Raw genomic sequence first — 26,985 nt, forward strand, 5'->3', positions numbered from 1 at the left:
GCCTAAGGAGCCAAGAAATCCTGCTTTGTGCTGTATAAAAATACTAGTCTCTTATACAGGGTCACAAAATGCTAGTAAAGCTTAAGATCTGATTACAGAGCTTGGTACTTTATGCATTTGAGGTGTGTTACAAATAACAGTTAATTCAAGAATATTTTAAAGAGAAATAAAGACATGAGGGTGTCATTTTGCACATGAAAATCATAGTATAGAGTGTTTCTCTCTTCTTTGTAATTGGGCAGACATATAAGATCTCTGTTTCCTTCAGTTCCATCAAAAATAATTGCATAAAGGGGAATTATTTACCTGGATTTTAAGCATATTAAACTAACCCAATTTTAGCATCTTTATTTTAGGGGAAAACCTAGTGCTATTCCCAAAATATATTGGTTCTTTGCAAATGAAAGAGTTTGTTATAGGCTTGGAGGGAAGAAAGGATGATTCTTTTCAGCATCATGTGAAGGTGGGAAAGCTTTAAAGAGATCTTTTGTTCAAAGTTTGGATGGCATTTTACTTGGTGATGTGTCTTGTGCTTTCTTTAGATATCACTGAGGTAATTTGTCATGTACAGGTGCCTTGGGGTAAATTCCTTTTAGTTCACCTCCATCTAAATTTATGATGTTGTATGACAGATTAACTTTTCCCATTTATTGTCTAATTTTTTTCTCTTATATGCTCTATAGAGAATGTTATCCTGGTCTTACCAGTGGTGACTCTTACTTGGTGTTTGTATTTTTTCAGTTCCCTTTAATATAAACACTTGTCTGTTAATTTCTGTGACATTGTTATGTGTTACTGACCCCAAAATTATTTCAAGTTACAATTAAATACTTTTTTGCAACTTGTTCATTTCTTGTTCAAATACCTTCTTGTGGATGTCAGTATTATATCCTATTTTTCACTGTTTAGTAATCAGTGCTTTTATCTGTTCCTTATCCTAAGATTGTTTTAGAAATGCTCCTGTGCTTGGTGTGGTACTCAGGGAGACTGTGTAATTAAAGAATTTCTTCTATTGCTATCATGGGGTTCTAGTGGTTCTGAAATAATTTCATGTAAGTTAGTGTAGTAGCCTTACAATAATTCTTTAAAATAGTTATTAGATCATCTGATCTCCTATGTATTGGAGGCCATTATATCTGAACTTGGGTGCTTCTGTACTTTACTCAGTAATCTGTATACTGAAGCATATCTGAATGCAGTGAGGGGTGGGAAATCCCACTGCTTCTTGGGCAGTTTGTTGCACTGATCTGCTTCTGTGATGGTAAAAATGTATGCCTTGCTTTTCTTTTCAATCTGGTTAATAACAGCTTCCAATTACTGGTTCTTGATTACCTCTTCATTGAAAAATTCGATACTTGGGCCTGGTTTTCTTTTCAAAGGGACTTGTGGGCTACATAATCAAGTCATCTTCTTAGTACATAGCCAGAGTATGCCTTCCTAGAGGCAAAAAGAATTTCCTCCATCACTTCAACTTTTTTTCCTTTTTCAGTTTTCATTTTAAAAAGTGGAGACCCTAACAGATTAAGGGCATTGATGTTCAAACTCCATAATTAAGACAGATATCTCTCAGTTTCTTTTACTCTCTGGTCTCTCCAGCATAGTAAAGATTTATTCAGAAGAATAGTCGGCATTAACAAAGGAAGGACTTGTGAAATGCATTTGTGTTTTTCTCCCCCCAAGAGGGTAGAACTGTAGCAGTGTTATATTCTGTTGAGTGAAGATGTCTTACAGACATATAGGTTATGCCTCTTCCTACTAGTGAGACTGAAACATTAAAATGCTCATGTGTGATTGAGGCTGTAAGTTTCTATAGGCAATGACTGCAGAACATGTCTGTTGATTCAGCACACCCTTATCAAATGGCTGGTACCTTCATAAAGTACCTGTTTTAGGAACTGAGAGGTTGCATCTGCTCTGCACTGCTGTGTTTGTCTTTTTTGCAAGCTTGCCAGTTGTGTCACATCAGAGCCTGAGTGCATGCAACACTTAACACATTCTGAATACAGCTTTACAGATGGCAAGTGAAAAATATTTTTTAAGTATGGTTTTGCAGAACTACCTAATATATCCTGAGTCCTCGTTTGAGAGAAATCAATCCCAGATTTGACCACAGGGGTAGAAATGCCTTGCAGTCTGCTGCATGGTTTGACCCTCAGTTAAGTCACTGAAAAGTTATTGGTAAATACTAAACATACATTTGAATATGCCTGACATGTCTGGTATAAGTGGTTTTAGCAGATGAATAATCTAGAATTGGTTTCCTGCCATGTCCATTACAGCTTCTTTGAACATTCTGTATTGCTAAGTGATTCACCTACTTCTTTGATCTAAAATTAGTGTGCATAACTCCATTTTTAAAGTGTTTCCAAGTACATTCACTTTTGTACCCCTGCTGTTTGCTTTCAATATACAACAAAGATGGTTGTTTCCTTTAGCAAAAAACTTACTTACTATGGTTTAGGAGTACAAGTTCCCCTGACCTTTCAATTTGTATATGTACACTTAAGAGTCCCACTGTGCAGACGAGAGACAAGAATTTAATCTATGTGTTTCTTGTTTGATAGGATGTATTTCATTTTGGTATGTGAGAAAACCCAGGGGAAAAACACAGTCTTGCAAAAAAAAAATTTGTGTGAGACAGTGTTTTCAGCAACATCAAAATGTAACTGCACATACCAGACTTCTTCATTCATACTGCCAAAGGAATAATAGGATTACCCTGCTTTGTTTTGCTTTTTCACCCTGGCATTAAATGAACTGAAACTTGATGTGTGAGTCTCTGGAAAATAAGGTCAGTTGAGAAAGAGTTCATTGTCCTTTTATTCTTATTCCTCTTAGGTGTTCAGAGACAAGTTCAGGTTTATCCAGAGAGCCATGGCAGAAGGTGGATTTGATCCCTGTGAATGCATTTGCTCACATGAACATGCAATGAGAAGACTGATTAATCTGGTAAGGATAACATGAGGATATTTGGAAGGGTGCTTATTCAGGCACTACTTCAGCTCTTGCAGATTTGCAATTACTGGTGCTTTTGATTCTGCTTATTCAGTAGCACGTACAGTTAGAATTTGTGTATTCAACTTTCTGATGAGCTTTTGCAGAGTCAATACAAATGATAGCTTTCTGTTTATTTCCCAGAGCTACATTTTGACACCATTCACACTGTTTCTCTTGAAAGGTTTTTTTTTTTATGCCTTTTTTTCAGTCTGCAAAAAACCAAGAAAACTACCCAGCAAAGTCTTTGTGGTCAAGGTAGTTCCACACATATGAAGTTGCACGTACTCATATGGCAAGATAATGATGTCTAAATTTTTAAAAATGCTCTCTTAAAACTACTGAAGTTGAGAGTTCAGTGAGTCTGAGTTTTGAGTTCTGTTTCTTGCCATGTCATTGATAGATTGAACAACTTTGAGCAAGTTATGTACATTGCTCTAACTATAACCTGTAAAATAGCTGTTTCTTTGTTTCGGTATTGAACTTAATTCAATGTCTATTGAAAAATAAGCTATAAAGTGTTTCTTTTTTTTCTGAGTATATATACTTTTAAAATAACATTAACAATTATGAACTGTGAGCAATTAGGTGAATTTGATTACAGCTCTAATTTGGTAAATTCTTTTTAAGATTACAGTATACATCAGCTTCATTTGATGTACTTCCCATTATTGATTTTCATATATTTGTTTTTATCACATTTTCTTTCTTAGGGCCTAAATTAATATTATTTTTAGTTACTGAGTACGTCAACTGTTCAAGGCAGTTGTGTGAGGAAGATTCTGTCTAGGATCAGAGGTTTCTTAACAGTATTTTGGAAAGGTGCTGCTGAAACATAGGTGCAGAAAATTGAGACTTCTGTAGAGAATAGTTGTCCTTTACATCAGGCCTAGCCATCCTAGTGCTTCCCAGTTAGAGGCACAATTTCAAAGTCTTCTATGTTCTTTCCCAAGAAGGATTTTCTTTTTGTCTTCAACATGATGTTTGTGCCATATCCCACAGTTGTGTTGATTCTGAACCTTGAAGCTTCTGAACACAGGCTGAAGTCGTGAGAAAGGAACCCCAGAACCAAGTTCAGAAGTGGGGAGGAAGAAAGGAGGGTTCATGTTTGCTGCCCTTTTTCCTCAGGCTTGTCAGATGCAAATCTAAACTAGCATGGTTCAGAATTTTCACCCCCTGAATTAAAACATTCAGCATTTTTAAATCTTTTTGGTTTTTTTGCTAGAAGGTACTGACAGGCAATGACACTGGTCAGCCAGTTCTGTTTGTTGTGGCTGGAGGATTCTAGTTATGAACAGTGTAAGTGAGTTGTGTCCAAAGTTAAAAGAAATGCCACAAATGTGTGTGAGGTTTTGTTCCTGGGCTGCTGCAAGCAGTGTGAGGTGGGTAAAAATGGATCATTTGGAGGAGCACTAGTTCCTGTGTTATGAATGTGACAGAGCACATAATAGGTGCATGCTCTTGGGCAGTCACCAAGAGCAGTCTAACAGTGTTCTGTGCAGTTGCAAGAATGGTGTTTGTTGCTCAGTATCCACCCTCCAAAAAGATCATACCAATTAGTACTTGGAACTGTGAGGAGTAAAGAGAAATTCCAGATTTCATCTCTCTAAAAAGCAAAGCAGATGCTCCTAAATATTTATAAGACCAAATCACTAGCTAGGATAATTTAGCAGAATCTAGAGAAGAAAAGTCTCAGAAGTCTCAGTCAGCAGCCAGACTATCCTCAAGTAACCTGTGCTATGATCTCAGCAGGAGACTTGCTAAGCCATTTTTGCATCTGTAACTTTTATGCTTCAGTAAGAGTTTGCCTTCTAAGCTGCTGTTTTGTCACTCAGTCTTACACGATATAAGCAAACAGAAGTTTTACTGTTTGTGCTAAAAAGAACATGTGAATGTTGGTTCTCAAAATTGCTGAACCCTCAAGTCTCAATGGAGACTGGGTACACACTGCCTCTAAAAGTTGAAACTCTAACTTCAAAATCAAAATTTTGATAAACAAAGCTAAGTGATCTGTTCTGAGTCTGGGTGAGAAAAATATATCCAAACATGCTGTGTACCCAGAATGGTTCCCTATATGTATTTAATTGTTGATTCTTTTTAATATAGATAGGTATAAAACACACCTGAGTACATTTGAATGGTATTAAAGCTGGCAATACTTGACAGGATTTTGGAGCAAATTGTATAAAAAAGTGTTTGCAATTATCTCCAGACTGAGCATTGTAAATGCAGAAGTTCAGAGATAAGATTTAATAGAATCTAATTTAACAGGATTATAATGTAATTATAGGAGATGCCCAAATGTGAAAATGTTACTTTCAAGATCTTTCAATCCAGTAATTGTGCAAATCCAGACATTGTTCAAAACCCCCATGACTCATTGTAGATGTTTTAAACTTCTGTTTAAGTAAACTAATTTTTACAGAATGATTTGTTTATACCTATCTAAACCAACACTGATAAGAATTAAGGCTCCCGCTAATAAATAAGTTATAATATATTCAGTTGTAACTATTATGTGTAGAGTTAGCTCATTCAAATACACAGGATTTCTGTTAGAATTAACTGTGCAGAAGAGTTGAATGACACTGCTATTCCAAAATCAGAAGGAAGTCAAGAAGTCTACCTCTAGAACCTGAAGTTCTGGTTTTAATTTCCAATATGATAATTTTAACTTCTAGTTTAATTGGTATATTTACTTTGACACTCTTATGAAGTGTATGTGGCATTCAAAGTTTAATTTGTGGTTGAATACATTACTTTGGAGGTTTTATATAGCATATAGTTTAAATCTCTATTTGAAATGCAGACTTCAGTTCATCTCATAGTACAATTAATGCTAATACAATGAAAAAAGAAAAGCTATTGTCATTTAAACTCTTCTTGCTCTCTGTTGTTAGCAACACCACAGGAAATTACAAACAAGAAAGCTGTTTAAAAGTCCACCTCTTACTTAGTTATGTGGCTTGGTTATTTATCTGTCTTTCATTTTCCTTGACTAAGCAGGGCTTTGTTTTGTTGGGTTTTTTCCTTCTTAATTCATAATACCATGAAGATTTTATAGTCAGTGAACTGTGTATCTCTAATATACATAATATTTTAAAAGATATTTTGCTGCTTATTAGATTAACTTGGTGATATTGTTCATACACAAAGTTTTTAGAATGTATATATACATGCTTAAGTGGCATTGAATTATTTTATGCTGAATGCTCTATTATTTTCCTGAAGTAAACTGAAGTGAATTTTTCAGGGTTCTCCTTGGGGTCAAAATATGAACATTTCACACGTGTAAGTTTCTGTAGTATGACTATTGTAATTAATAAGCAGATATTATGATCTCCAAATATTCCTAGGAAACACTAAAAATTAAAATTTTTGACTGTGACTTCAAAAATATCATTTCTAGTATGTGATACCCATGGCACCATCTGTTATGATTTGGTGGTGTTGTGTAATAACAATTTGGCTATTGTGTGTTGGGTTCACTATTTACTCTATGGATATAGCAGTTAATTGGGAACTTCCATAAGAGGAAGTAAGCATAGAAGAAAAATATCACAAGATTTTCCATCCTCTGCAGATGCACCAGAATTGTCAAAAGACAATGACAGGTTTGTTAGCTTGCATGACTTTATCTTCAGTTCAGTCTCCTCCCCCTGCAGAACTTACTTTGACAGAAAGAGCCAAAGTTCAAGAATGAGGAACAGCAAATGACAGCAAGTTGTTTTATTGGGGGGGATCTGTCAGACAAGGGGAATGCTTGTTTGAAAGAATCACGATGAAGGACATTCTGTGTACCCAGAGGAAATGGTTCCTGTCTTAGTTTTGGCAAAAGATAGCAGATCCCTTGATGAGAATGATGTTCTATTTAAACCTTTTTATTTCCCCTTTTTTCACTTACTTTGTAATATAAAAATCTGATTCCCTTATGTTACTCCTCTGGATATCGATGGTCTCTTAGTAGGTGAGGCTGATCTTGGCCCACGGGTCAGTTCAAGTTTGAAAACTAGACTGAAAACACAGTTTAATGAGTTCAGTCTCATTAAATACAGTTTATGTGTTTTATGTGGTGAGGAATAATCATACATAGAGCATCTTCCGTGAAGACTCAAACCTGCTTATGACTGCTTAGAGTGGCCAGAAATTGTCCAAGCAAGCCAGTAACACACATGACTTTGTGTCAAGTAAACATCCTTTTTCTGTCTCCTTCTGGTATAGAATTATTTGATTTACAAAAACTGGCTTCAGAATTCTCTCATACTGGTTTTTACAAAAATGAGTGGTATGTTTTTTAACCCAAAATATTCCTAATTCTATAATGTAAAAGAACCCATTTTGATAATCTGCCAACAGTTCTACTTACAAACCACTGTGGAAATTACAACCTCGTGTTTTGTCCTTCAGTAGCTAATTGCAAAGTAATGGTCCGTGCTTAGTTATGTTGCTGTATCAAAACTTCAGGGTATAGACCAAATCATTCTCTATTTTAGTCTCTCGTGTTTTGATTTGTCACTAGATTTTTATAGCAAAAGTTGCAAATTCTCAAACTATTTGAACATAATTGGTTCAAAAACTCTTTTGTCAATCAAGTTTCCGCATAATTCTTTTGACCAGGCCGTTTTAGAGTTTTACATTTTCAAACTGGCATAGTCTGAGATAGTATCCAGCATCGTATCCAGCCACAAGTCTTGGCTAAAGGAGACTTTGTGTAAACAGCACAAAATAAACACAGGTTACTAAAATAGATATGTGCTGCAAATGATTGAAAGGCTCTCAAGATGTTAGCACAGCTAAGCCCAACTTAAGTCAGCAAAAGTGGCTTTCCCTACTGATGGGGACTTTTACTGAAAGCATGCCAGAGCTATACCAAATACACTTTTATAATTTAAAATGTCCTTTAAAATATGAAGGCTGCACTGGAGACTTCTTACACATGTTCCATGGTGTTTACCTTCTATTTTTTTATATAGCAGATTATACTTCTAGTCTATAGTTTTTAGCCAAACATCCCAAGAGCAGGAAACTGCATTTTGCTCTCACTTGCCCCTTTTGTCCTCTGCATTGAAGCTGATTCAAGGAGGACCTTTCCCAACAGCTGAACTTTAGGTTGTTCATTAGGACAGAGAAGCTGTCATTCTTCAGAGGTGCAGGGGAGAAGCCTTCATGCACCTGCTTAGACACCAGCCCAAAAGAATAAGACACAGGGTTGGAGTGGCAGAGGGTAAGACTGGACCTGAGTGCTCATGCTCACTGACTTGCGTTTTCCTGTCTTTCACTGAGTGCTCAAGGTACTGGTGTTGCACCAGCTAAGGCCAAAAACTGTATTACTGAATTCATGTACTGCCAGTGCATGTCATAACCTAGAATCTAATTCTTCTTCAAACAGTGTAAATGGAGACTATTTTCCAGACATATTAGAAAAGAAAACAGCTGTGAAAAGTGGTGTCCACTTGAGTCTCTAAGGGGTTAGGAATCAGGACTTTCTGGACATGTCTGTCATTCTTTACATTTCCCATTCCTGAGCTTTGTAGTGTGCTTGAAAGTGCTCCTTCTTAACCAATATATATTTGGGAAAAAAAAGGAAAAATTTCTGTCACTCCTCATGATCATCTCAAGGTATGCATCGTGTATTGCAAGCAGTGTAAAAAATCATGCACTGAAAATTCTTTCAGCTTGATATTCCAGAAATAATTAATAGATCTAACTTGTACTATGAATGGCTGAACTCCGATGACCAGAGATGTGTATGGCAATCTCTTTTGAGGAAAAAGGAGAAAATTATGCTTTTTCTCTCAGGCCTCATGTAATCAACACTTAGAGCAAACTGTAGTTTGTATCTTTTGGAACTGTGGGTTCTAAGCCTTTTCCTCAAGGCTGCCTATGTGGGAGTACACTTTTCTTTTGCTAATATGCCTAATTTTGGAGAAGATACTCAACTATTAGGTCAAAAAGCCTATACATATTTTGGTTTTACATTTTAGACGTGACTTTTCAAATGTCCTCTGGGGAGATATGTATGTTGTTTGTGCACATATTCAGATGCTTCTGTTCAATATTCTGGTTTGTGTATTTGTTGTCTAGTAGTTCACATAGTCGGAGATGCTGTGAGCTCCTTGTAATGGTCCTGATCATCACTGTTTCATCTTCTTTTCACTGCTAATTCATTCTGCTTTGCATTCAGTAAAAGGAGGATGTCATTGATATCATAGGTCAGCAAAATTGTAAAATAAAGTACCAGTAAGTCAGGCAATTGTAGGGAAGTGAGGGAAGTGTGAAAAAGAAAGATCTATATGACACCAAGGTGAAACAGCAATCCCAGAACAAATGAAAAAATGAAGAGAAGAATGTATTCGTGTCCAGATCAGGGCTCCAGATTGTAGTGGTCCCTGGGACTTCTGATGCATCTTCCTCCATAAAATGTCATGTCTTTCAATATGAAAGTTGATGTTCTCCTTCTGTCATTACTGGCTGGTTATTCTGGGTCTTAAAAGTTGGTTTGTAATCTAGGAGTATTATTTTGAAATGTAGCAACCATCCTTCTCTCTCACTTGCTATTGGGGAGAAAATGACATGCCATCTCATAGGACCAGGCTCTGTATTTTTATTTCATACTGTTATTCTGTCCTTGTATGAACAATAATTTATTCTAATTCTCTCTCTAATTACTCATAGAAAATGAAGGAGTGGGGAAGGCAGTGTTCACTTTTTCCTTGTTTGTTCCTCTAAGAGAAGCTAGTCCAGTTTAAGAGACAATTAAATTCCATCAGTATGCCATTCTTTTCCTCTTATTTCTCTTTGCCAGCTTGTAGCAGACTAATGCATGTAGGTGTCATTTTTTGCATCTTTAAATCTGAACTCTTACAGATAATGCTGCAATTCAATTTGCAGCCTGGCTTGTATTCAGGGCTGGCATATACTACCATAGCAATTTATTTATCATGTTGTTTACTAGATCGTTTATGTGGTTTGGAGAGAACAGACACGGCTGCCAACAAAGCTTAAACAATGATTTCATTACCCAGAAGCATGAGATTGCAATCAGGAGTATGCCATTGTGTTCTCATCTTCTGGCATTGTTGGAGAGCAAAAGCAGAGCTTCCAGCTGGTCTAAATTGCAAAAAAGTATTTTCATAAGGGACGATGCTTTGCCCTCGTTATCACGTAAAATTTTCTATCAACACTCTTTCTGATTCCGTTTTAAATTTACTTATATTCATGGAATAAGTGACCATATCAATTTAGTTGTTTGCTTTCCTACTTAACTATTCTTTTCATTCCCGCCATTATGTGTTTTTGCTCTCTTATGTTTGTACCTCTTTCATCTATTTCTTTCACACATTTCTCTGGGCTTTCATCTATCAAAATTTCTTGTATGGAGGTCTTTCCCTGAACTGTCTCATGAACTTACTAATTTTTCATTTGTGTCTTTTCCAAGGACTTATTTCTGCTTTGAGTGGACTCAAGAGTTCTTCTAAAATGTAGTTATTTTATCCCTACATAAAGAGTATACTAATAATATATTTTCACCTCATCTGCCATTCACACTAGACTGCTTTGTTCCTGCCATGAGTCCTGTTGTTCTTGTTTCATTATCTCTATAGTACACCATTTCTGGAGTTGGAAAGTGCTTTTGGACAGGGATTATGCTGCTGTTTCTCCTGAAAAAACTCGTGAGCTGTCTGATCATTAGTATCTCCCTCATCTTTGTGTGCTGTCCTTTTTTTTTATTTATTTATTTCTTAATAATACATTTAGCTCTCAAGAAAAAGAGTTCACACTGGATAGAAACCCTGAATCTTTTTTTCAGGTATATGCTATTGACTTCCATTAAAAAAAAATTGAGCAGAGATTGCAGGATCAGTCACAGAGATTGTGAGACTGTTGAACTCTGGTGTAGCAAACTCTGAAAATTCACCTGAAGAGTTTCACTAAACTGGTCTGAAGAGGAAGCAGAGGAATTGAAGCAAGAACTATTTACTATATAGGTAGACAAAGTGTGCATTTTGTTCTCCACAGCAGGTATCTGTGATGAGCAATGCAAAGCAGCTTAACTTCTTTCAAGGAAGACTGAAATTGTCCTAGTGGCTGAGGTCCCTGTGGTGGAAAAACAAGGTCTCTGTTTAGCTAGATGAAGCTGTTTTCACTGGGCTTACTATTTCACTTGGACTGCAGTGATTTTGTGGAGCAGCTAAAATGCAGTGAAACTTCACACCCTGTTTTCACCACACAGTGGCATGTTTGTGTGCACATGAAAAAAAAAACCAAAACAAACTTTAGTTAATATGGTGACTTCCTAAAAGAGTTTTCAGAGGCCACCAGCAGTGTCCCTTTACTGTTCACATTTTGTTCACAGCTGGGGACTGTAAAAAGTGGAAGTTCTCATTGCTGAAAGCTGTGCAGACTCCTACCATAACATGGCATCTGCTGAAAGAAGAGCAGCAGGACACAGGTTTCAGGTGTGCTGGATGGGTGGATGCTGTTGATCCACAAGATGGCATGTTGAAACTGTCCTTCTCTCAAAGGAGCAGCATCTAAACACTGTTGTGTTAGTATGAACTGGGGCTAAAAGCTGTATAATTTGGAAAAGGGAAACAGAGGAAGAACAGTTTCAAATAGGAGCTAGGAGCTGTTTGAAATGTACCTTTTTTTTTGGAATGCAAAATTTGAGTGTCATGGGGAAGGAGTGAGGAAGAGCCCTTTTCTCTTACCACTGGAAGTAACTTGGTTGCTTCTTTTTTCTTGGTATTGTGTTGAGTTTGGATTCACGATATGTCACTAAGTGGGCACTGATTTGCTGTGATTCTGCCATTCCTGCCTCTTCCAGGAATTTGTGAGGGCTTTCATAGAAACCAAATATTCCTATTGACCAAGAGTTCTTGTGGTTTAGGGATTATTAATTTAAATTACTTTAACTTAGGCAATTCAAGACTTTAAATGTACTTGGAGGAAACAAAAGTTCACAGTTGTATTTTAAATAATATACATTTGTAATTAATATTTTTACTTTTATTTTTTCAAGTTTGTACTGTACTAAAACTGTAAAATTTTTATTCTTTTTAGCTGTCTTCTAGCTTTCATGCTGTTTACAATTTGTGTTTACTTCATTTTGGACAATAAAAAACAAAGTAATTCATTGTTTGGCACATGTGCACTAAGCCATTTATTATATTTGAATGACAAACTGCACAGACAATGTTAAAATTTGGATATGATCCTTTTTATTAATAGAATAAATATTTAGTTTTGCAACATTTTTCACTCTCTTCTTTTGTTGAATACGCCCTTATGTTTCAGTTGCCTAATTTTTGTGTTCTTCTTAAGGGACTGTTTTAGAATATATGGGAAAAGATGAAAAGGCTGTTGCTGACTTTAGTAGATGTTAGATCAGACAGTCAGCTATTAATCTTTCACTGAATTCACACTTTCAGCCACACAAGGATCTCTGAAGTGTTAATAAAATCAAAATCATTGTTAATAATATTGTTTTTAAGTATCTAGGAGTTAATGTATTTGAAGAATCACTTCTCTGTTCAAATTTTTCTCATCAGCTCTGTAGTGTTCCCAGTCTGAAAACACTGAGTGTATTTGAAGTCTTTTTGAGGGTTTTGTTGAGAACAGGTGAAGTCTGGTTCAGCTTTATACCATTCTTCCACAAACTTTCATCCAAACTTCCCCTCCACATTGGATTAGAAAAATCTTAATACAAAGGACTATTTCTTTCCACTGCCTGATAATTGCTCTGTTTTCAATTGCCTTGCTACTGAAACGTTGCACTTTGAGTTTTCCCCAACAGTTGCTGTGTTCCTTAAAGGGTGTTTTTGTCAAAAGAGAGCTAACTAAGAAGGAACATTCTTCTTTCAGGGAAAGGCATTACCTTTCCCAGCCATTCAATTTACGTAAGCGTTTCATACGTGTGCCAGAAGAGTTTCTTGTCTTTTGACTAAATGAGTGATCACAAGGAATCAGATTCCTATTGGGTTACACAGTAAGGGACTTGTTGACCTGAGTGAATTAAGAAAAACCTCTTTTTACTGCTGCCTGTTTTTCATGATCTGCTGTGTTTCATCCCACAGTGACAATATGCAGCCTCTTGCTGAGCTGTTAAAAACAGATTTGTTACCTGGCTCAGAGAGACATCCTAGAGCTTTAAAAAAGTTGTACTTGGACAGAGTGTGACACTTAGAATGGGAGATAACTAATACTGTGGCTAGAACAGCCCCAGGCAGTGTTCTATATCTAGGAAAACCAGATAAACTGGATGAGGATTTGCCGTCCTGGGGACAGAGGGGGATAAAGGAGATGCTTATACAATGTTTCTGATCATGTATCTGTTGTCCATTTTAATTCTGGTCATCCTTCTGTGTTGAATATCTGTAAACAGTGTTTTAAGTAGAGATTATAAATTAAGCCTCTCTCAGAATTAAACTCTTATACAAACAGAAGATAATTATGTTGCTGAGCTCTTTAAAATATGGGTATAGAAATATCCAGCTTTCCCGGCTCGGAAATCTTTCAAATATTTCACATGGGTACAATTGCTAAGATAAAACCTCCCCTTTGTAAATTACTTCCAAAGCTTTAAAATAAAATGAGTTTTTATATAAGAAGGGCAGGAAATATGCATAGTTTGATAGTTCTTTTTCTTTAGTAAGAAAGAGAAATATTCTGCCTGAATTTCCCTCAGTGCTGTTTTTAACTATAGAAATAGCTGAAAGATTAAATCCAGCCTTCCAGATTCCTTCCTAAGAGACTGCTTTGTAGTCTCAGTAAATTTGCTAGTAGATCTTAATATATTAATGAAAGAATTAATGTCCAGTTCTGGACAGATCAATCTCCAGTTACATTTTTTCCTCTTTCAAATGTGTCAGTCATTGACAATCTTTATGATAAAAGCAGGAGCTTATACTTTCCCAGATGTCTTCCTTCTTCAGTTCTTCATCTGTTTCCTTGATGTGTTTTGCATAATATGACTACATACATTAAGTCAATTATGCCAATACAAGAGGAAATGGGTTTTGTGGAAATGATTGTTGTATTTCTTACATAAAGAGCACCATCTTTTCATCTGTTTAACATTTGTATATTTACACTGGTAATAAGCAGATTAGCCTGTTGTGACAAAAAGTGTTGGGATTTGTGACACAACTGTATCATAAAACCTGTGAAAAAGCAAATGTTATTTCTAACCAAGGCAGTGTAACAATTCTGTACTTTAAAAAACTTTTACTAATAATCCATGTAGTTTACCTAAGCAGAGTATAGAATCTATTTCTATAGTGCTGCACATTAAATCCCATCCATTTAACATCTCTGATCCGAATAAAGAATGTGATATTTGTCTTTCTTTTTTGGCTCTGTCATCTGTAAAATAGCTGTACTGATTTGCAGGTTAGCCAGTGTTGACTTTTCTTGCAGTAGGCAAGCTTACCTAGTCTGTAAATCAAATAGTTATTACTGTCACTAAAAATGTTTTAAATTTTACCCATTAGTAAAGAGAAAAACCAGTAAAATACATATTAAAACCTGCTTTTTAAAAAAGATATTGGAGGAAAAAATAGTAAGTACTAAGTTTAAATGTGAAATACTAATGCAGCTTCTCTGTGCATAACCATTATCACAGTCTGATCATTTATTGTGATGTAATCACAGAGTATTTGAATGTTACTTTTTCTAGATAATAGTAAGAACAGATATTTTGGGATTTATTATGGACAGGTGCAGAGAGTATATCTGTATATAATAGCTCCTCTATCACTACAGATTTCTTTTCTCTGAATTTTGAAAGGTATTAAATGGCTGCATTGGAAGCAATCACACTGTAGTCAGGTGATTTAAGGGTATTATGTAAATAGTGTTCAGAAACTATCTCCATACCTGGGATTCTTCACAAACCATAAGCCAAGTGTGATCCAGTAAAGGATCAGTTATTCTAATTTACTCTGACAATATATTTAATCCTGATTTCAGTAAAAGCCGACCAAGACTTATTGTTAAATGTCATGCTTTTCTTTTTCTCTGTTTCAGCTGAGACAATCCCAGTCGTACTGCACAGACACAGAATGCCTTCAGGAATGTGAGTAACTGTTCATATCAGGTTCATGGAAGTAAAATGAACAGCAGTAATTAAAACACAGTCTGACTGTTCTTTAAAATGCAGCAGTTGATTTAATGTTATAGGAACATATTACAGTAAATCAAATCCTGCAGTAATAAAATTGATGTGCTGGGGAGTGGTAATTTCTGAGAACCTGTGATGAACATTTGTACATTAGAAGCAGCATTGATGAGAGTCCTGGAGGTATCAATAAACCAGCATAACCATCAATCAGGTCCCAAGCATTACTGAATCTTATTGTTAGCCTCCAAATAGGATAATTTGGGGAATGAGAGGGGAAAATTTGGAAAGTGCTTTATTTGTCCTCCTCAGATTCAGAGCAGCCTAACCAATAAAGAGCAGATACTGAGCACAGACATACACACACATGTTCACAGCTTGGGCTGGGTGATGAACTGTCTGTACTGTGACCCCTCTACTCCACTGAGAGGAAAAGGAGGCTCTGACTCATAAGTTGACATCCACCATGACTGCATCTCTGTTGATTTGGCTCCTGTGTAGTTAATGAAGCAGAGGACTGATGTGTACACTTCCTTGGAATTTGCCATGAAATGCATCAAAAAACCTCTCCCAAACAGTGAACAGTACTAGGTCAGTCAGACATTACCAGAATGGACAGTGAAGCGTAGCTGTGTGGAGGTTATGCAGCAATGTAAGCATGCCCTGAGGCGTTGAGACACTCCCTGAGACACTTTCCCTGAGCTAGAGGGAATGCTGTCAAATGTTTGTAAATAAAAGTGAAGTAGGTCTGTGTTTCCTACATCAATTGGGCGTGTGAACTCATTCAGCTTGCATCAGGACTGCTGTAAAGCCTTGAGGGAGCAGCAAGCACCTGAGCAGTGTTCTTGTAAGCAAGAGCTGCTGGTGCCTGTATCTTTTATAGGTGTAGGAGCAGTGCAGGCAAGGTTTCCATCATCTTGGAGAGAGTGCATGGCTCCATTGACCCTCATGTTCCTCCCTCTTCACTCCTCTGTAAAACCTGTTTAGAGATGGGCATGCAGCTCAGACTTGCACTGGGCTCTGCCAGTGTGGAACAATCCCAGATTCAGTGCCATGCTGGGCTGAAGGGGGAAACTGAGCTGTCCCACATAACCCCCTGAGGAAAAGGTGGTGTGGTGCACATGTGCTGTACAGTGCTGCTGCCTTACTCCTTCTTTATGGGCTTCCATCACTATTCCTCTTCCAAATGTACCTGGGCAGACTTTTTCATCTCCCACACCTTAGATTTCTATGTAGTTTTTTTAATCACAGGCATGTAGGAGAGGAAAAGAGGCAGATGATGGGAGACAGAATATTTTCTATATTAGAAGGAGGCACAGACAGGGTGTGGAGCTTTCTGAGCTTTAGTCCACGGTCAAAACCAAGCAATGGTAGGTCATTCTCGTGCCTTGGGAGTCTTGGATCATTAGTACTTATGAAGTTTTTAGACTAAGGACTGTATAAATGAGTAAGTTCTCATATGTGTGGTCACAAAGCCTGTGGGATAGCTTTAATGTTACCAAGCTATAGTACAGTGGGGATTTGAATGGTTTGCAACAAATAGCTTTCCATTCTCAGATTCTTGCAATAACTGTCTGTGCAGATGCAAGCAATTTGGCAGCAATTGTTCCAAACTAGTGGTTTGTTTCAAAAACCAAAGCAAAAATTACAGAGTAAATCTTTTCCTATGTTATTATATTGCTTAAATTTAGTTCTAGCAAAGGTATTTTTCTGCTGATGCAATGACACAGCCTGCATATTTGTCATTATTTTGTGGTGCTTCTGTGATGCTGTGTTTGTGGCAGTCTGTAAGACCCTGAGAGTCAAAGGCAAAAATAAACAGATTGAGCCTGGAGAAGCTTCTAGAGAGGTTTTCAGAAACATATTAAAGTAATTCTGGGCCAGTCTTCTGTCCATTGCTTCATGCTGTTTTTATGAGCTGTGAAGTGATGAGCTTACGTTTGAGGTGGGTCTCCTCTTCCCTAGGTCCCACAGCTCCACTTCCTGGTACTTGTTGACTTTGATTCCTCATTTCAGAATCTCACTAAGAACAAGTTTGTTTCACTCTCACCAATTCACTCATTCCCAGAATTTGGTCTTCCTTCTGGAAGCACAGCTGGGAATGTTGTCATACACAGATTCTTAAGTTGCAAGGTTGTGGAATAACTGATGAGATGTATGTGGTTTTGTTTTGGGAGACGTCAGGGTTGGGGTTCAGCCAATGTCACAGCAGCATCATGTGTTGTGCTGCTGCTACCAGCTGGAAATTCTCAAAAACACCCTCTTTTGATTCTTCTGAGCATGCTTTGTTTTTCCAACCCTTGAATTAGGTTCTTTTTTGTTGTTGTTTTTTAGAGCCATATCAAGGCAGTAGTACCAGGTTTCCCACCTTCACTTTTCTGTGCTATTATCTATAAATTCTTACTTGCAGTTGTTGGCACCATTATGTCATGGTGACTCCCCTGCAGAGTTTCCTGCCAGGGTCAGGACCAGTGCTTTTGGATTTAGGTATAGGAAGATATGAGCACTACTTCAGCAAGCATTTGGGCCCTCTGCTTGATGGCTGTTCATCGGCTGGTTCTCCATCAGAGTATCTGCCGTGCATTAAAGCACGTGTCAGAGTCTGATGACTGTTCCCTCAATTTCAGTGGGTGCCTTGCAGAAAGAAAAGGCTGTAAGTTTTGAATAGGCAGCACATTGAATTTTCTGTTGGGATTGTTAATGCTCAGCAGATCAGAAGATCTTAGAGTTTCCCTTGAAATGAGCAATAAGAGTGGTAATTCCTTTCTGAATTCTGTCTAATGCGAGCGGAGCAGGCGCTTCTCTGACGTGTGGCAGTTGCAACATCAGCGACTCATCCAGCCTAGGGAGGGTCCCAGCTGGTTCTGATCTGCTCTGATGGCTCATGGCCCTTCACAGTCAGCCTTCCCTTCCCCTGTCAAAGGAAATGAGGGGCTACTGCTGGAGTTTTTTCTGTGTTCTAGCAATTCCCAGACGTTGACACCTGATATTTTCAGCGCTATTCTCAGTGCTCTGCTACGCTGTAATGTGGTCAGAGGTGACTGTCTGAAATGTTGTCTACTCCCAAACTTTTATGCAATTTAAAGTGAATACGTACATGTGATTCATCTTGATTTGTATTCATCTAGGGCAGTCATAGCAGCCTAATGTCTGCCAACTCTTCCCTCCCTTTTCTGGGAATTCCCTTTTCCCTTCCTCTGCTGCTCAAGACCATCTTGGCTTTCTTTGGGTTCCTTATCCCTGCCTTTGAAAGTGTCAGCTTGCAGGCATTATGTCCTGAAGGTCCCATGGGCTCTTTGTCTTCCCTGATTATTAATTTCTAAAATATCTCTCTTCATACAGTTTTATGCCTTTCCTTCACAGAAGAAGCAAGGCTTAAAGCACCATGAAAAGAAGACATAAGTCAGAGACCATGCTTTTTGCCTTCCTGCATGCTGAAGTTTAACAGTTTTTACCAGTGTCAATCTGTTTATACTCCAAAAGAAGATATTTCTACCATAAGAGGGCAGACAAAAAGCACCACATGGAATACACTTTTACAGTAAAACAAATGAAATTTCTCCTTTCTTGAGAGTGCAGCCTCACTCTGAAGGAAAAACTGCATTTTAAAAGCACCAAGTTCATGTAAGGGTTTTTAACCTGGGCACTTAGTAGTTTTAATATTGTATTCTTGAGATTTCAGTTGCACAATCAGTAATTGGTTGACCTTTAATCTTTAAAAACTCTTTTTACCAAACTCATAATTTTAATAGCTTTTACTGCCTTCTAGAACCTCAAATGAATCTGCAAACATCTGTCACAGAGGATTTTTTTTCTGCTTCCCATTTCTTTCTGGGTGAAGACTAGTTTGTGTGGCCTGGTCTCTGCTTCTGTAGGAAAAAGCAAGTCCAAAAACTGCATTGTGTACATGGAGCCACAGATAGGATTCACCATAGTCACTGACTCCCATGGGAGTTAATCCCACAATCTCACACCAGCTCCTCATAAAGCTTTCTCCTGCAGAGAGATAATTCAGCCATGCTGTAAAAAAAAATAAATAAATAAATTCCAGGTAACCCCAGGGCCAGAACTGCTCACAGGCATCATTCAGGAGTGTGAGGATATATATGTATGCCAAACCCAGGGGACCAGATACTGTGAAAATAATTGGGCTGGATTCTGTGTTGCATGGAAAGGTAGGTTAGAGACTGGGTAATGTCTCTCAGTGACATGGGAATATGTGATGTTAAATTCTGTACTAGTTGGTGTGTCTGGAGCACTGGAGATTAATAACCAGATCCATCCATCAGAATGGGTGGTGGCAGGAACATTCATCTCAGACCAGGACAATCTTCTATCCATCTGAAGATATTAGAAAATACCATTCACAGGTGCTCTTGGAGGATAACCTTTATTCTTCAAGGAATCAAAACATCACTTCTAAATTACTTGCAAAAACATACCAGTTACAGATAAAGGAACTGTGACTGTGAGCTCTTAAAAAGAAGATTTTTTTTTTCTGCCCATCACCATAAATTCCATCCTGCTTGATTTCACCTTCACTCAACTGTTCTTTTATCCATAAGCTGGTTTTATATGATTATTTTGTGATCTCAGGGATGGAGGTCTTTGTAGCAAGATTGTTTCCTACATATAACTGCTTCCAGTAGTTGAAATAGCTTCCTGTCTCTTCTCTTGATTTGTGATGCAAAGCTTTGAAAAGTTGGATTCAACCCCAACTATGTGAAATTTTGCTTATCCTCTTCCCTGTAAGAGATTAAAGTAACAGATTCTGAAATATCTCACATCCTTATTAAAGCACACGCTCATTGGTGAGAGGTGTGGGTTTATCAGTTCCTTGGTAAATGCAAACATTGTTGTGTCTGGCATGCCTTGAGTAGGTAGTACAGGGCCAGTTAGATCAGCTATTGTCTTGCTTAACTTAGTTCAGAACATGTTTCAGCACATTTGGTTCTGTCTGAACTGTGTTACAGCACAGGCTGGAAGAAATTGTGTCCTGCAATGGACCCCTCTGGGTTCCCTCTGTGGTCCCCTCTGCTCCCTTCCCTGACCTGTAGCATGACCTGATCTGGCCTCATTTGCTCACCCCAACTTTTGGTTAACCACCACAGACCCTAAGTGCACCAAGGTTCAGCCAAATTCCAGAAGGCAGTTGGACCAGTCCATTTCTCTGCATTGTATGGGGAATCCTAACAAGTCACCAGAATTTTTAGTCTTCTACGAGAAATATTTGCCAAAGCAGTTACCTAAGGCCTTCTTACTTGTTGCTGCAGATAGTCTCAGAGTGGCTATTAGTGTTGTCTGGAAGCCCCATAATAAAGCAGTTGTTCTTTTCATGCCAAATTATATGCTCGTCTCCTGGACTGCATATAAGATTTTCCAAGATTTAAAATATTGATATATGCTGCTGATAATAATAATATTTTGGTCAACAAAACTAAAGGTCTAAACTCTTACCTTCGCAATTCCATATGCTTTCAAAATCAATTGTGTAAGAGTTTAGTGAATTAAAGGCTGTAGCTTTCTTATTTATATTCTGCACTATGCCATCTGGTCCATATACAAAGCCCTTTATTCACTCAGATTTTCAAAAAGAATTCTCACTTGTAATTGCATATCATTCTAATAATAAAATTCCTTACATTAGCAACATCTTGAGTTTTGAAATGTCCATATTTTGTACATTTAAAAGGCAAAAGCAGTTTCGTTTGCTCATACATGTTGATGGAGGTGTTTGTGCTGTGAGAAGCATGAACTTCTGTGGTGCATGGGTTTTTTTCTTCTTTGACATTTGTGAGTGCATGTGATGTGAGTAAAACACATCAGTCCAACAGCCCCAGCTCATGAAGCCTTATTCCCAGAGCAGCAGTGTGGAGATTGGCATAGCTGTAAGCTCTAAGCTTCCCTGCAGGGCCCCTGTGCTGTGTCATGAACAAACCTTTCCAGGGAAGAGCCTCTGTTAGCAATGCTACCCAGGATGGCAGTGATGGGGGTGGTTCTGTGGTTATCAGCATTAATCTTCAAGGAAATTATTCCAGCAGGGTATGAGTTATCAAGTAAGTGTTGAATAAGAACAATCCAACCAATACTGAATCCAGACTTGACTCCATAATCATTATTATTCATTATAGCTTTGAATCAATTGCTCTGTATCAGCTGATCATCTAGATCAGTAATGAAGATGTTAGGCCTTCAGATACTATAATAAATGGATTCATGTGAGTACCATAGGTAATTATCTGTACATGGGTTTACACTTCAGCTGACAAGATTAGTTACTGCTTCATTACTTGAATTATGTTTCAGAGGAGAAAAGTAGTTTTAAAATGTGCAGGTATTTGCACAAGTTTCTTGATCTAAAGAGATCAACTAGCCATTTCCAGCCTGAAGGTATTTTCTTAAATTTACTTCCATGTGTTGATGTTTCAGGTATTCTGTATAGAAATTTGATGTAAAGTTTTTATATTATGTTCCTGGGCTTCACTTTGGAATGTATCTCTGCAGCATTTTTTCACCTCCTGCCAGATACATTGCTAGCAGAAATACCACATGACCTGGATGATCAGTCATGGAGATCTGGCATATTGACACTGAAACATCTTCAAACAAACTCTCAAGAAATAAATTAAGAGTAGATTCAAGAAATTGATTACCATTAATTTGCTCTCTTCTTGTTAAAAATTGGCATGTTCTCTGTGCGGGGCCTAACAATGGTGCCTAACCTTTCATCAGTTTAGTCTTATTGTTTTATTTGTTTGAGGCAAAAAACCAAAGACCAACATACATATGGGGCATTTCCTATATGTTCTGCATCAAGTTTGATTTCTTAAAAATCAAGTTTGATTTCTTAAATGTGAAGAGCGTGTTTATCACCTCCAGTTACTAGAGCTAATATGAAATAAGAAATATTCATGATAATTCTAAGGATACCAGTGAAATATTATGAAATAGATTATTCTCTTTTCAGATGGGTAAGAAATATGATAAAATACAGTATTACTGTCTCAAAGCCAAAATGAGGGACTATTCAGAACACTCCATTAAAAACTATTTCAGGTATTTCTTCCTGAGATTGCATTTTTGGTTTCACTTGGGGAAAAGAACTCTGCTGTTACTCTGTTATAACTTGACCTTTCTTTGTCTGTAGTGCCAGGACCAAACTCCTCCAGTGACAATGGCATCAGCTTTGCCATGATAATGATGGCCTGGGTGGTGATTGCACTTGTCTTGTTCTTACTGAGACCCAGTAATCTAAGAGGATCAAACACAGTCGGAAAGCCAACCAGCCAACACAATGTAAGTGCATCTTCAGTGCCCTGCAGGGAGATTGTGTATTAGCTTAAATCTATTTTGGTTTAATACACACTGTCTCAAAGTATTTTTTCCCTTTTTTTTCACTGTATTTTCTTGGAACTCCATTAAAAATTACAATGAGTTAGTCCAAAGTGAAAGGAATATTGAAGGCTAAGTGTGGGATGGAGCAGGTGCAGTGTCCTCTGGACACTGTCTGTCCCTGGATGAAACTGCCTCCTGCCTTCTTAGGTGAAAGGGGACAAGCACAGCTTTAAGAGAAGTCAGTAAACAAAATTACAGCATGATACTTTGACAAGGGTGATCCTTGTCCTAGATGTGGGATCATGAAAAAATCTCCATTAATACAGGAAAAAGTAATTTTTTGATGCTCATTTTCTCTAATTATTTTCAGAGATGTTGAAAAACCATGAAAGAAAACACAATGTAACGCTTCTGAGTTCTTCTATTGCTGTATCCTCCTTTGTGAAACACAGTGTCTAATTCTGTACCTGCTTTTTTTTTTATTTTCCTCCTTTCTTCTCCCAAGGGACAAGAACCACCAGCCCCACCAGTGGACTAGAGCATTCAATATTGGAAAAGCTCAGCAGCTAAAACCTTGCACGACCAAATGAACGAAGTGACCAGATGGCTCCTAACTCCCACTCAATACTGTTTTCTCATTTATATAGAGCAGAGTTATCACTCAGCAGTAATCTTCATGAACTGCTTTTAGCAACTTCAATTTTAAGTTAATTTTTGCTTTGTATGTTGTTACAATTCCTATAAAATTGTAATTTGATTAATGGTAAGGCATTGCAGAGGTTTTTTGGTTGTTACTGTGGACATTCCACTTAATCTCTTTCTGTTACAGTCATCCTTATTTCTTTGATGTGATTTCTGATATGCATTGAAAGAAAAAGAAAATCCCAGTCCACCTATAAGAATGGAAGGTTACTGACCTTTCTTCAGATTAATTCATATTTCTTCTCCAGTATGCTTTTGAGAGTTATATTATGGTTGGAAGTACTTAGTTATGTGCTGAAAAATATAAATTGTTTTATATTTGCCCTGGTTTCAGAGCAGCTTTTATTTTGGTCTTTAGACCACTAACACAGTTTTCAGGGTTGCTGGCAAAAGCATGGATTGTCCACTAGAATAATACTGTAAGTGAACATGAGGGCACACATAAGTGAACATGAGGATTGCCACTGTCAAAGCTTTGATCTATATATTGGAAACTTTACACAAAAGATTATACCACCAAAAAAGTTAATTCAGCCATTTTCATTAATAAATTGTATGTCTTATTCAATATGTTGTGAAAAAACATACTCTAAACCCAGGTGTGTTTACTTACAGACTTTATCAAAAGAGAAATTTAGTAAGAAGAACTTGGTAGAATTTTCTGTCCTGGCATAGTCTTTTCATAATTGATACCTTAACAATTTTTTAGCCATGATATAATAGATATTGGACAGGATGAAATCATACCAAGAAGTTACCATGGTTACCAACTTTTGGTATACAACATGTACTGGATTATTCAGGTTTTTCACCTGTATGTTATCAGCAATTCTTAACATTTCATCCTTATCTACTAGTTGTAATTGTAGAATAACAAACTTGCAGGTGACTACATATGGCATGTCTCTTCCCTCTAATAAATGTGTGTATGTGTGGTATGTTTCAGTGTGTGTATGTGTGGCTGTGCACGCACCTGTGCACATCTCCCATTATGGAAAATGGGAAGGACTTTTTTATGTACATTAATTTAAGAACATTTTAAAGATGTACAGAAAAGCAACACTGTATATTTTTCTTGTTCAATTTGAAAAAGTGATCAGAATAATGTAAAGAACATTTTTATGTTCCCAACATGAAACTTCTTTCCTTAAAGGTCAGTAGAACAGACATATGGGAATTCTAATCCTTACTCTACAAACCTTTATTTCATGAGGACTTTAGTTATGGAGCTGAAGGAACTAACTGTTAAATTTCAAAAAGGTTTGTATTAACAGGCTCTAACAAAAATCTCACATCAGATCCCATGGTTGACAGCTGCAGGGTTTTGCTCTTCCGGGTAAAGGGTGAGCCACCTAAGCCCCCTTCTAAGGGTACTGTGTAGAGCTGAAGAAGGGCTTCTGTAATTTGATGTAATTGACCTTTGAATTTCTATGGAATACTGTCCTCCCAAGCAAAGGAGTAAGTTTAAAAAAAAAAAAAAAAAAGGAAAAAAAGAAGAAGATCGGGCCAGGTGCTCTCAGTGACATCAGTGCAGTGCCATGTAAAGCAATGAAACTGCAGGAGAGAAACTGAGAGAATTTGTCCCATTGTGTCTAATAATGTACAGGCCACAAACACTGTGTAAAGATGTCACTGGGACAAGCACTCTTGCCAGTGCTTACTTTTTGCCTTCCATGTACATTTATGTTTGGGATGCTGTTCAGTACAAGTAATACAGCATCATTTTGTTGAACCCACAAGAAAACCTGTATAATCTCCCACACTGACCTTTTTTCTCCAAGGATTTTTGGCCAGAATTGTTCACTATTGGAGGCATAAAACAAGCTTCCAGATGATTAAAAAGCCAGCTGAAACAGGCTTCTATTCAGAGCACCACTCCTTATCCTCTTGGGAGTTGGTGAGATTTACAGGAGATGCTCCTCACTTGTGAGGATCAGTCTCACTTAAATGTCTGTTTAAGTATTTATAAAACTTACCCCATGCACCCAGCTCTAAAAGTCTTGGCAAATAAACTTTTTGTTCAGAGGAATGTTGTGGTTTACCTTTAAATGAAATGTCTTTGCTTGAAATTCCTCTGATTGTCCCAGTGATTTTATATATGTATGCTTTCCTCATGTAAATGGCTATTTTAAATTTTTTATGTAAAAGAAAATGAACATTGGAAATATTTTATTGTAAAATGTTTTACTAAAGAGCCAGGCCACTATCCCACATCAAAATGTATGCCTTTTAAATTCAGATACTCTCTCCAAGATACAAAATTCAGATCAGCACTCTTAATTAAAATAAAAGTAAGTAACCATAGGACTGTATTTTGCCACTCTTATTTGTGTTAAATAGTGCCTTACTCATCAAGTAGTTGCACTGAAGTTTGTGGAACTACTCTGAGATAATGTACTAGTAGCAGCTTTAGTAAGGGTGGCAGAAATCTGGTCTTTAGTGATGTAATTTGTGATTAAATAATTGTATCATGGTTACAGATGTTTATGGTAAATTTTGGGAAGAGATTAGTGGTATGCAAAGCTCTAGGGTATGACCAGTTCTGTAATGATGGTTTTAAGCTTGGTTAGTCAGAGATGCAAGTTGTAGCAACTTGGAAAATGTGGAAGGAAATTTTACAATTATACCTTAACTTTGTTAAAACAATAGTATTTTAGAGTCTGCTTAACACAATTACTATATTCTGAAATGAGAAATCATATGTATCCATGCACTGTCTGCAGATCACTTAGCCTTGTAATGTTAATGATTGAAAAAGGAAGACTGAAGATGTCATGTACTTAATGTAAATCGGTGGTTTAAAATATCTGAATTATGCCAAACAAAAAATCGTCTGTGCCATTTGCAGTTTCCTAGTAATCTTTTACTGAGTACTTGGATTGGGATAAAGGGCTTGTACTATGCACTTTTTATTGACTTAACAAAATAAATAGCAATCATTAGTAAACTTTTGTCTTTGTCTTTTAGTTTTTATATAAGACATAGGGACTGCACCAACCTATCAATTTCTAAGGTAATTTGAAATCATCTAAAAATAAAAGTCAGTAAAAATAGTGTGTCACCCGTGTAACTTTTAAAATGTAAATTCTACCTTTTCTAATGGACACTTGTCTACTGTATGTGTCTCAAACAAGTCAGAACAAATAAAAAGCAGTTTCCAAGGTTTAAGATACTTTGATGACCAACATGGATACCTCTGCCTTTTGCTCTTCTAAGTAGTTGTGCAATCTAGGAAGTTAGAAATAATACAGGAAGAAAAGTAATGATAAATACGCTGATTGTGTTACTTTGTTTTAGATCAAATCCTACTACTTTGGGATTGCAATCTGTTTTCCAGCTCTAGATCTTGGCAGTGTTGGACTTTGAGGAAGGAAGATGCTGCAATAGCTCCAAGGCAGTGTGTAGGAGCAGTAGAGACCTGCTGCTTCCTCACTGTTCCCATGAAGTGCAGCTCTCTTCTCTGGAAGCAGAGCACAAAATTCTGAGCACTGCCTCAACAGCAACTCAGATCCCTCACTAAAGATTCCTGTGCTAATCTGAGGAAGAAAATGCGAACCAGGGGAGCATTAGGGTTTAAAATAATGTATAGCTATCCAGAGATAGTGGCAATAAATACCAGAGAATCAGAAACAAAATCAGAATAATGTAATAATAACAACAACAACAAGTAACAAATGTTTTAGCATTTGAGTCAATCTAAACAGTACAAGATCTTACTCAAATACCAATAATATCTGCTCATCAAAATTTACCCTTTTACTCAAACATGATACTATAAATAATCCCTGAAACTAAAGCTAAACTTCTAAGTACACTTGATAAAAAGTTTGACAAGG

General features: G+C 37.1%; 1 protein-coding gene across 1 annotated transcript in view; it reads left to right on the top strand.

Annotated features, from left to right (window-relative positions):
* SMIM14 (small integral membrane protein 14) overlaps positions 1-26,096 on the top strand; it is a 38,044-nt gene extending 11,948 nt beyond the window's left edge. Inside the window, exons 2-5 of the mRNA XM_058025085.1 lie at positions 2,839-2,949; positions 15,022-15,070; positions 22,260-22,408; positions 22,953-26,096. Coding sequence (XP_057881068.1) covers positions 2,875-2,949; positions 15,022-15,070; positions 22,260-22,408; positions 22,953-22,985 — 306 coding nt within the window. The 5' untranslated portion in view covers positions 2,839-2,874 and the 3' untranslated portion in view covers positions 22,986-26,096. The remainder of the gene's footprint in view (positions 1-2,838; positions 2,950-15,021; positions 15,071-22,259; positions 22,409-22,952) is intronic.
* Positions 26,097-26,985: the final 889 nt, after the last annotated feature.

Source organism: Melospiza georgiana, chromosome 5 (assembly GCF_028018845.1).
Source record: "Melospiza georgiana isolate bMelGeo1 chromosome 5, bMelGeo1.pri, whole genome shotgun sequence".
Classification (NCBI taxonomy): domain Eukaryota; kingdom Metazoa; phylum Chordata; class Aves; order Passeriformes; family Passerellidae; genus Melospiza; species Melospiza georgiana.